The sequence below is a fragment of the Corvus brachyrhynchos genome, unplaced genomic scaffold, assembly GCF_000691975.1.
Source record: "Corvus brachyrhynchos isolate BGI_N302 unplaced genomic scaffold, ASM69197v1 scaffold22, whole genome shotgun sequence".
Classification (NCBI taxonomy): Eukaryota; Metazoa; Chordata; class Aves; order Passeriformes; family Corvidae; genus Corvus; species Corvus brachyrhynchos.
The window spans coordinates 5,663,223-5,675,343 of NW_008238355.1; the positions used below are offsets into that span (position 1 = coordinate 5,663,223).

Here is a 12,121-nt window from a genome sequence, read left to right on the forward strand (position 1 = left end):
ACTTAAATTCTAGTTAATAACTCTTTTCCTATAGCTGCACATAGTGAAACAAGACCCTGGATTCCTTCTTGTTTGCAGCCTTACATCTTTTACTCATTTTTTTTGATACTAGGCAAAGTCAAGAAGTTGCCCTTCATAGTTTGCTACAGCAGTCCCTAAATAAACCAATTTGTATATAAATTTTCAATGAGTCACTAGCATCTTAGTAATATTTATAAAAGAAATTGGGGAACCAGGGAATGTGTGAAGAAAGAATATAAAGAAAAATTCAGAAATGTTAGAGATGAATGAAAAAGGAAGATACCTACAGTTTCTTCCCAAAAAAATGCAACTATATGGATCATCACCTATCACCTATCCAGAGGGAAAGCTGGACAATATACACATGGAACATGCAGATTATATAGGTGTGGAATGACTGCTACCTACTTCTACTGTTTCATGGTAATCTCTCTTAGCCTTCTCTTTAATTTCCTACTATCATCTATTTCTGTAAATACCACTGATGTATCTAAAGTGCTTTCCCATGCGTAAAAGCTCAAGGATACCTTAAAAGAGCCCATTAGAACCTGGCTTCTCAGATATTGCTTCTGAAGAAATTTTGCTAGGGAATATCAGTAGCAGTTTCAGAAATAACCCGTTAAGTAATATGTCCATACCAATGTATTCAAAGAGCACATTAATTAGATATTAATTAGATATTATGATATATATAATACATGAGAGTATTTTAATTTATTCTCTATAAATCCATGATTGCAGTTTCAAAGTGTACCAGGCAAATGAAGTGGATAATTTTCTACTTATTGATGGGTAGCGCAGACACTGTCTCTTGTTGAACTTACAGAGAATGAAAAATTAAGCAAGAGATCCACTCCAAATCAAAGATGTTTCTAAGGAGACTCACTACAATCTTCTATAAATAGACTATCCCTCTAAAGCCTTCAATGTTAAAATCATCTCATGCGGTAGAGTGGTAGAATAGGATTGTGGTAGAGATGGATCAAGTTTTGTCACTGTGCTTAGAGATTTGGTTGCTGGAACTGAGAGTAGGTCTTCTCTTTCTTCTGGAACTGCACTCTTCAGCTATGCTGCAGCTCTGGATCTTCATGCCCTCCAGTCAGTCAAATCACAAAATGATTCTTTCAGTATTTTTTAATCTCAGTCAGTGTTTGATCTTTCATGTTTAAGAAAATCTCAGAGAATTTTCTGAGAAGCATTTTCATCCTTGTTCTCCAAATTTTAGGGTATTTTTAGCATCCTCCTTTCCTATATATTTCTTCCATGAGAAAGAGTTCTTCCCAGCATCCCTTTGAGGTTTATTTATCTGAGTGCTGAAGGAAAGTGTAACTGTTTTTTCTATCTTCATTTACCTCTTGAAAACTATTTGCCATGTTCCAAAAAGCTGGGTTTGTAAAATGTTGTAAAGAAATATAAAGCAGTAATTGCCAAGAATTTCTTGAAAGCCCTGCATTCCTAATGATTGATCTACTCTTCACATGCACTGGCCTTTCTTTTCATTTCACAGATGGAAGTGATGACAATGAAGAAGGCAGTGCAGTTGAGAATGAAGAAACTGTCAAAGGAACAGGTCAGTAATGTGGATTATTTTGAGGCCAGACACAGATGCTTTCTGATTATTCATAAGAATGAAGGAGGAAGAAAGGTCTCCTTCTGACATACTCCCATTCTCTCATGTGTTTTTAATTTTTTTAATCAATCACAAATAAAGGGAGGAAGAGAGCAACACCAAGAACCAGAAGGGGACGTGCCAGAGGGAGAGATAGGCATGGTGATGAGGAGGATGAGGATGATGAAGATGGGACAAGGAGAGCTGGGCATCGCAGGCACAGAAACCGTAGACGAGGACGACCAGCTGGAAATGAGGCCAGTGATTCTGATATGGAACCTGCAAAATCCAGAAAGAACCAGGAAAATCAGAAATCCAAGGAAGATGATGAAGAAGAGGAAGATGAGAAAGGGGGTAAAAGTGGGAAGGGTAAAAATGAGAAGGAAGTGGACAAAAAGGCTGATAAAAAAGGGAAAAAAGAAAAGGCCAACAAGAAGAAAAAAGACAAAAAGAAATCAGGATCAGGGTAATGAAGTTACTTTTTTTCTTATAATAAAACCATAGTTATCTTACATAAAACCTGTTTTCATTTATAACTGTGAAATACCAAGAGTCAATATGAGTCCCTTGTGACAGCCAAATTAGAGCTGGACAGATATTCTTTCCTCCTGCAATGAGGAAATGCTGGCTGAATGAAATGAAAACTTTCCAGAAAATCATATCTAGTTATATCCTAAGTTTATGAGCTGTTTTCTAGAGAAAACATGTCAGAGGAGAAGTGAAAGTGGTGGACAGAGGTGATAACAGGTGAGATCTGCCCCGCTTTTTTCTTTCCGCAAAACTGAAATGCCCCAAACCCCAAGCTGATAACCCTCCAAGAAAGCCAAGTTTTATTTTCAATATAGAACTAAAATCTTGATGCTTCTCAGAAGATCATATTCTTGTTTCTCAGACAGCTTTGAGCCATATTTTTAAGGTCAGTGCCAAAATTTCAAGAACTCAGAACCAAAAATTGAGATGAGATTTTCCAGTCTGTCTCCCACTCGCTTCCTCTGAAATGTCACTTTACAACTTTTCAAAGCATCTAATACCACCTGGGGTTTTTGGAAGACTCCAATGACAGGGAGCACTTCAGAAAAATATTTCTACTTCTCTGCCATCCTAGCATTCCCTTGTTCCTTGTCCGTTCTTGTGCTTTTGAGGGAAGAAGCCCCTGGGAGCAATGTATAAGGGAGCAAATGGAGCTAGGCACACTTATCTCAGTGGAGGGGAAGAGAAACTCCCATTCCTCATTCAGCACTTTTTACAACTCTTTCTGTTCCGAGAGGCATCACTGGAGAGCACAGCAGGAGTAAAAGGAAAGAAAAAAATACAGTGAGATATGCTGTTGTATTAATTTGTCTGTGATCCCATTTCTGTATATTTCTACTTCACTTCACTTCCTGATGAGAATGGCTAAAATCTTTTTTCTGCTGGCTCTTCACTATGGTGGCAATTATACTCCTGTACCCAGTTTGCTGTACTCATAGAGCAACAGTCCTGAATGTGCAAACCTATGTTCCTTTGTTTATTGGTTTCTTCATTGTAAACGTTTACTCAGTGTTAATTAAAAAAGGTCACTGAAAATAGAAAATTGAATGAGGGCACAAAGTTTTTCATTTCAAAGTTCTTAATATTAAAATACTTAAATTTTGGGCTAAATAACTAGAAATTGATACCTGGAACAAGACCTTGTTCTTAAAGTAGTAAGCCTATCAACATTTGAGGAAAAATTGAGGACACACTAGAAGATAACTCAAGAATATTGTATTTTTAGACTTTTACAGGAGCTGCTGAAAATACTTCAGAATAGTATTTTAAAGTATATTCAAAAGAAAAAATGAAATAATGTAAAAATGAAGGATAGCAGGCTGGTGGTCTGTTTGGCTGTGATCCAGACAAAGGATTTGCCAAGCTTCAGGAAAGAAAAGAAGGCTGGCAGTATAGAATACAGCCGGTCTAGCAAGTCCATGAGGACTGTCCTGGGACAGGACCTATCACAAAAAATACTCTCTACTGTTTAAGCATAGACCTTGCTGATGCAGTTTTTTAATTGCCAAGGTGTTTCAGCATGAAATAGCATTAAAAGAGTGAAATCAGAAGTTGAGAAACAAAACACCAAAAAAATTTCCCCACATTAAAAGAAAAAATGAAACAATTTGACAGAGAGATAATGTTGTATTTACTGCTGTCATTGTGGCCTTTGCTAAACTTAGCAACATTGCCCATTTTGGTGAGGTCACAGTACGTCATTAGAATCTGCTGCTTCATGGTCTGTACTTTTCATTTAAATCAGATAAATCTCTTCACACACTACTTTTTCTACCTAAAGGACATAAGCGAATCCTGGAAGAACTCTGAATTGATTTGCAGAGTTTGTTTAGTTGTTTTGGTTTTATTAAAACTTAAATATTCTGCTCTTGTTTTATTTGTGGTAGTGAGTTTCACAGGGTGATTCCATGATGAAAGGAGTTCTTTCTTGCTGGGTTTTAAATCTTCTGTTCTTAGATGTTAGTGGTTGTTGGTGAGGCTGATTGTTACCTGTAAATGAGGGTTTGAGGAGGGTCTACTCTACACTGTTCATAATCATCATCCCCAAAATACCAATGATAAATTGCTCCCTTAGTCTCACTCTGGGGATCTGATTAATGGATTAAAAAACCGTTTAGTTCTTTACTGCCTTGTTTCATTTTGTCCGACTGATCTTAGAAACTGTGTGCAGTCACATGAGGAAAAAAAATTGTTAGAAAAGGAATTCTATTTTTCCTATTGCATAGCTCTATCTGTGAGTAGATAAACTGACCTTTATTAGGTTTACTTGAGAGTATAAAACTTATGCAAAAGCCCAGAGGTACACGGAAGGTTAAGGCAGTACAGACACTGTTACTTTTTGCTAAGTGAACAGCACTAACTGAGAGGCAATGCTATGGGGATTACCCATAAAAATAGAATTTACACAAAAACCTAGAAAGAAAGGTTTCAAACTTAGTCAAATTTATTTAATTGTCACGCTATACTCTCTAAGTCGTACCAGTCTTATCCTGTAATGTCCAAGCTCAAAGAAAACATTTTCATCCTAATTTTTACTGCTAGAAGCAGAAGTAATGAGAAAAGTAGTTTACATCCATAAAGAGAAGATGAAACTAAAACCAAAACAGAGATGTCTAATAAAGTCATAAAACCAAACTACAGATGAATAGAATGAAGTCCGTTATGTATGTAACTTGAAGAAGCAGTCATTTCAAGAGTTCTATTGACTTAGATGTGTATTGAATTGGAGCCAAGGAAGATGGGGGCTTGATGTCATGTTATTTACTGACACTTTATGCTGTATGTTAGCCTGCAGGTCACAATGAACCCTTCTGGACTTCAAATGTACGAATCAAAACCTTTTATGAAAGGCTAAGACTTTTGGTTGCAGAAGACGGAATTTTGAATTCCTGACTTGAATAACATGGGGTTCCACCTCTTGAGCTAAAGGGGAAAAGTCTGCTGTTACTGCACCAAGTTTGGCTGCATAATACAAACACACTAGAAAATCCTGATTTCTTAAAAAAACTCTGAAATTTGGATTTTTTATTATTTTTCTGGTTCCAAAGGAAAGTGAAGAATGGAAGATGGGATCTATTTCTAAAGACAAAAAAAGCAGTAGTTGGTAAAGGGCACAAAGTCCATTTTATCCCTACCTGATCTCTCGTGTTTTGTTAAGCTTCCTTTTCTCCATAAGCTCACTGCATCAGGACAAAGCCCTCATATTTCCCACCCTCTCTCTGCAGCATTGTAAACCACCATATTCCAGCTTTGCATAACCCAGCAATCTTCCATCAAAGGAAATATTTAATATCAGGCATGTCACTCTGCTTTGTAAAATGCAAAGCAGTTAATAGAAACAATGGATTCTGAGCTCTCTCAAACCAGACTCTTTTAACCCTTTCGTTCTTCTTGAAGGCATGACTCTCTTTGCATTCTCCCTCAAAATTTTATGCACAAATCACTTTGTTATCCTCTATCCATTTGACTTCAGTTTTCTCAACTCGCTCTTCACAATACTGGTATGACAATAAATAGATGTGGTGTTCAGTAGCAGTTTTTCTTTATGTAGGTTTAAGTTTTCTGTGATACTGTTTTTTATCATGTGAAGCCTGAAAGTATAAGATTGATGGGTTCAACTTTCTAAGGTGACAGTCTATTCAGTATGGATCACAAAGATTCTCTGAGCATTGGAGCACCTCTCCTACGAGACAGGTTGAGAGAACTGGGATTGCTCAACTTAGAGAAGAGAATGTTCTGGGGAGATCTCACTGTGGCCTTCCAGTGACTTAAGGCAGCTTATAAAAAGGAGGGAGAAAGACATTTTACATGGCCAGACAGTGACAGAACAAGAGGCAAAAGTTTTAAACTGGAAGAGAACTGCTTTAGATTAGATATTAGGAAGAAATCTTTTACTCAGAGCGTGGTGTAATACTGGAAAAAGTTGTTCAGAGAAGCTGTGGATGCCCCACAACTGGGGAGCATTGAAGGCCAGGCTGGATGGGGTCCTGAGCAACTTAATCTAGTGAATGGCATACTTGCATGTCAGGGAGCGTTGGAGAGAGATGGTTTTTAAGGTCCCTTCCAACCCAGACCATTCTATGATTCTATGTCTCTATGATAATAAACAGCATTTTAGCCTTTAATAGCAGGGTGACACACAGCTATGACAGCCTCTTTCTTTCCTATGCTAACTTCTGTGTGTCTGAAAGTTTTCAGCTCCTCCCCTAATTTTTTGCTATTATTAAGTATATTTTATGAAGACTATAGGTAGATGACCAATAAGAAATTCATATTTTCCTGTGTTTCAAAAAGTATTTTGTTTTTATTTTATTTGCTTGCTTTGAGTCTTATGAATATTCTTACTGGTAAACCCTTGTGTCATTTATGTCATTTAGATCTCTAAAAACACTGTTTTGGTAGAAAAAAAGGTTTATAATTTTTAAATTATCCAGGAGATAGAACCTATGCATTAGGTAATGAATCGTTCAGGGCTCACATCAGGTTTCAGATATCAAACTCTCAGAATGGTGAAGTATAAGCAAAAGAGTCTGAAAACTACTTGCTTGATAAAGTCTGAAAGAATTGGTCCCCAAACAAGCCAGAAAACCATTAAAAAAAATACAAACCAAACCAACCTGCAGTACAGTTTTAAATAGTCAGAAAACAAACAAACAAACAAGCAAACAAATAAAAGAAGCTAAAGAAAACACAGCAAGAACAAATAGAAATGCATCAATCTGCTAGTACCAAGACGTCACTTAGTGGTACTTGTCGCTGTCAACTCTTTTAGGGCAGAAAGTCAGAATCTAATGATTTCCTTTTTATTATTTTCCTGTTTGCTGGCATAACAAGAGCAAACACCTGTTGCTAATGAATTACTACATACCATTACATGAGATGCAAGATTTCTGACAGAAAAGGGTACCTATGCAGATTTTAGGAGAGTGAATATTGTTTTAATCGGCAGTTCTTTGCAAAGATACTGCAAACTGATGTATGGATAAGTTCAGATCACAGACACAACATATCTGGAGATGCCATTACAATTGCATCTCCTTCCCTTGAGTGCTTGCTGCTTTCTCGTGGTCTTGCTGCAATGTGGCTTTGAATTCTTCCTGTCTGTGAAATGTTATTGCCTTGCTAAGTGCATGGGCTGTTATTTGGTATTTAAATTTGTCTTGGCTCTGGCTGTAGTGTCTCTTCTTTCTACTGTGACACACTAAAGTGAAGGAGTTCACTTTTATGGCTGCAGTTACAGCATCCTCACTTCACCATGGTGGGTTTGGGTTGGACTCATAGGAGGCTAGTTACAGCTGCAGGAAAAATCAGTGACTGTCAGATGTTACCCCAAGAGTGCTGCCCACTGTCCCTGAGATGCTGAAGGTGTAGTGCTCTGCACTTTGTGTGCAGGCTTTTCTTTTCACACTAAAATTAATAACAAGTGTAAATGAAGTGTGTCCTTCCTTCTGTGCAAATGTGGAGGTGTTTATCTAGTCTCAAATTCAAATGAAATTAACACAAAGTATGTTTTTCTGTGAAAACTTTTGTCCTATCTGAGTTTTGATGGTATTTTTTGTTTCTGCTTTTGCTTGAAGCTCTGATTCTGAATCTGAGGAGGAACCAATTACAGAGGAGGAACTGGCCAAGCTGAAAGAAGAGGTAGAAGAAAAAAAGAAACTCATTGCCACACTACGAAACAAGCCATGGAAGATGAAAAAGAAGTTGTCTGTCCTTAAGTATGGTTTGATTTCCATAATGGATATGTGCTATCCTGCTCTACACTGTTTTTCTGAATTTTCACTTTAGTTCTGGACCTACTCACAAAATTAGCTTCAAACCACCTCTAATCTCTCTTCCCTAGGATGTGTTGTCACAGTAAATGGAGATAAATGGTGTTGCAGATCAGTGCTTTCTTGTCTCTGTAGAGCTGAAACCAAATATGGAAAGCTAATATCTTTTTGTTTTCAGAATTTTCCTTCCATGCCAGTGCAAAATATTTTCCTTTTCTTCAATTAGGTTGATGTTGGTAAATTCTTCCATTGCTAAGATTAATATCTCATTAATATTTCTCAGAAAAATGATGCAATTTCTAGATTACCTCAAGATTGCTGGGGAGAGCAGAGAGGATTTATCTCCTAGTCTGACTTTTAGGAAAGAAAAACTTTTTAACTTACAGAAAAGCAAACTGGTTGGAAGCAGAACTTGGACTTTCATTCATTTTTATGTATGCCACATAGGAAATTGTATTTTGCCCTAGCAAACCTATGGTTATATTTACTTGGAAGCCAAAAATGAAGTATACATTTACAGTTAAATTTCCACCAAGCACACGAACTGGGTAAATAGAGAGAACTTTATTCTTTTGACAAAATTCTTGTGCTCTCCTGTTTTGGATAACTCATTCACTGCAGCAGTACCCAAATACCAGCAAAACATAGCTAGCAGAGAAAGGATAGTCTGTCCTGCAGAGAGATTTTAATATGGACAGAAAACACAGTCATATGAAATATGGTATGGAAGGTCTACAGATTTGTCCTTCTAAAAGGTAAGGTAATTTTGGAAAGGGTAAACTTGCATAGAGGTAATGGAAGGAACCAAAGGAGGCAGAAGAGAACAGTATCTAGGAGATGTAAAGTAGAAGCATTGTGAAGGTAAGAGAAATTTCAGAAAATATAAAGCAGCAGAATAGATTTTGGATCTCTATAACTGAAGGATCCCCACGTACATAAACTTAGTACTTGTTTGTATTCTTCCTATGGAGAAAGCTGCTATTTTTATAGCCATTCTTCAATCCCATAATTCCTAGCAATTCCTAGAAAATTTCCTGACTTGGTATGTCCCTTGGACTATTGTTTGTTATTGGTTTTCCATGTAGTGGGTAGCGATGACACTGTGCCATGTAGCTCAAGGATGATCAAGAGACGCTTTGGGCCTTGGGGTATCTGGTAAGGAAAGCTGGCGCAGAGGTCATCTTTTCCTCTGTACTTCCAGTTGTGGGCAGTGATCTTGGAAGAAACAGATGCATCCAGTCTATTAACACAATAATTCACAGAACAAATCCTCCTAGAAGCTCTGCTAAAGCTCTTGGAAGATGGGGAGCTGAATTGAGACAATAAAAACAACTTCAACAAACCTTCTGTGAAGAAGTTACTACATCAGTGAACAAAGGAAGGGCTGTACGTGTCATTTAGATGGACTTCTGTAAGGTTTTTTGACATGGTACCCCACAATATCCTTCTCTCTAAATTGTAAAGATATAGATTAAATGGGTGGGCAGTACGGTTGCTAAGAAATTGTCTGAATGGTCACACCCAAGGAGCTGGTCGTCAATGGGTCAATGTCTGCTTGGACATCACTGACAAATGGTGTCATTTGGTGGTCTGTGTTGGCACCAGTGCAATTTAATGTCTTTATCAATGACATAGATGGAGGAATCAAGTGCACCCTCAGAAAATTTGCAGATGACATCAACCTGAAGGATGAGATGCCATCCAGAGGGACCCAGACAAGCTCAAGAAGTGGGCACATGGGAATCTCATTGGCTTTAACAAGAACAAGTGCTGCAACTTTTTCGGGGCAACCCGCGGCATCAATATAGGCTGGGGGATGAACAGATGGAGAGCAGCCATTTGGAGCACTTGGGGATGCTGGTGGGTGGGAAGTCAAAGAAAAGCCTACAATACAGGTTTGCAACCCAGCAAACCAAACATGTCCTGGGCTACATCCGAAACAGTGTCACCAGTAGGGTAAGGGAAGGGATTCTGGTCCTCTAAACCACTCTTGATCTTCACAGTGAAAAAAGTGAGGAAGAAGACGTGGAGGGGGATGAAAAGATGTTATAACAACATCACCTCTCTCCTAGGCACAATGCAATAGACTTGTTAGGCTGTCGGCTGGAGACACAGTGGTCTGTGCTACTGAGAGTATGAGTGTGCTTAGAGTCCAGACTTTTTATAATTTCCAAGACAAATATTCTCCTTCAGAAGACTTTTCTTGTTCTAGTAATTTTCCCTCTACTAGTTTACATGGTTTGTGAATAATATTGTTTTGTCTTTTCTATGGGAGATGAGAACTTGTGACATTTCTTCTTGTCACTGCCTACTCAGGTCAGCACAAAGTTACCTGAAGAGCCACCAGGTGATAATAACCATCAATTATTACTTGTAAGACTGAGATTTAGAGAGAGGGGGAAATTGACTGACTGATTGATTGATTGATTGAGACCCTTGGGAGTCAGTCCTGAAGGGCAAAGGAGTCCAGGACAGCTGGATGTGCTTTAAAAAGGAAATTGTTAAATATTCAGGAACAGGCTGCCCCACATGCGGGAAGACAAGTCATTAGGGAAAAAGGCCAGCCTGGCCAAACAGACATCTTAGGCTTGATCTCAGGAAAAAAAAAGAGAATCTATTGTTTCTGGAAGGAGGGACAGGTACCTGGGAAGACTACCAGGATGTTGCAAGGTCATGTATGAGGAGATTAGAATGGCCAAAGTCCTTCTAGAACCTGAGTGGCTTCTAATTCTAAAGACAATAAAAAAGTTTCTATAAATACCTTTGCAACACAAGGAGGGTGAAAGAGAGTCCACCACTTGTTGAATGCAAAGGGTAGTGCAATGACAGGGAAAAAGGGAAAGGCAGAGGTACTTAATGCCTTCTTTGTCTCAGTCATCAAAATCAAGGCCAGTTGTCCTCATGGTACCCAGCTGCTTGAGCAGGAAGCTGGTGATGGGGAAATGAGTGAAGCCCCCATAGTCCAGGAGGAGATGGTTAGTGCCCTGTTATGCCAGTTAGACATGCACAAGTCTATGTGTCCTGGTGGGATCCACCCTGTTGCGTGATCCAGGATGGTGTCACTGATGGAAGAGACAGGGCAGATTGCTTGGATGCAATAAGCAATTTTATTGATACAGAGCTGAGTATTTATACCTTTTCAGCAGTAACTAAAAATAGATTCTTATATAAGCAGCAATTACTGTAACAACCATATCTATGTTTCTTAATAACATTGCAAAACTACAAGCTAGCACTAACTGACACATACCACGCATGCTATTCCCTTATTCTAGCTATTTCCTGGTAGGCCGTACTTCCTGCCATGGTTTGCGGCCTATCAGTGTTAGCGCGTCCACTTCTGACATGAGTTTAGCAGTGCTCTCACTTCTGCTTTCTAGCTGTGTCTCCACACCACCCCACAGGAATAAGGGAACTGGTGAAAGAACAAACCACTCTCAATCATGTACCAGCAGTCCTGGTTAACTGGAGAAGCTCCAGCTGATTAGAAATTAGCACATGTAACACTCATCTACAAGAAGGATCAGAAGGATGATCTGGGGAGCTACAGGCCTGTCATCCTAACCTCAGTTCCAGGCAATTTATGGAAAATATTATCCTGAGTGACATTATGCAGGACAACCAGGGGATCAAGCCCAGCCAACATGGATTTAAGAAGGGCAGGTTGTGCTTTGCCACCTTGTTCACCTTCTATGACAGAGTGACCCTCTTAGTACATGAAGGGAAGTCTGTGGATGTCATCTATCTAGACTTCAGTAAAGCATTTGACACTGTCTCCCAAAGCCCTTCCAGAAAAACTGGCTTGTATGGGCGGACTCTTCAAGGGGTAAAAACTAGCTGTTTGTCCGGGCCCAGAGATTGGTGGTGAATGGAGATAAATCCAGTTGATGACCAGTCACTAGTGGTATTTTTCACCGCTCAGTTTTGGCTTTGGTAATGTCTAACATTTTCTTGATGATCTGGGCATTGGAGTTGATTGCACCCTCATTAAATTTGCAGATGACACCAAGTTGGGTGGGAGTGTTGGTCTGCTCAAGGGTAGGAAGGCTCTGCAGAGGGACAGGCTCGATCGGTGGGCTGAGGACAACTGCAGGAAGTTCAACAAGGCCAAGTGCTGGGTCCTGCACTGGGGTTACAGCAGCCCCATGCAGTGCTACCGGCTTTGCGTCGAGTGGCGTGGGAGAGATGT

General features: G+C 39.1%; 1 protein-coding gene across 1 annotated transcript in view; it reads left to right on the top strand.

The window, feature by feature from the left end:
* Positions 1-12,121, top strand: part of TMC1 (transmembrane channel like 1) — an 85,790-nt gene that overhangs the window by 33,657 nt on the left and 40,012 nt on the right. Inside the window, exons 3-5 of the mRNA XM_017735459.1 lie at positions 1,529-1,591; positions 1,733-2,096; positions 7,738-7,878. Coding sequence (XP_017590948.1) covers positions 1,529-1,591; positions 1,733-2,096; positions 7,738-7,878 — 568 coding nt within the window. The remainder of the gene's footprint in view (positions 1-1,528; positions 1,592-1,732; positions 2,097-7,737; positions 7,879-12,121) is intronic.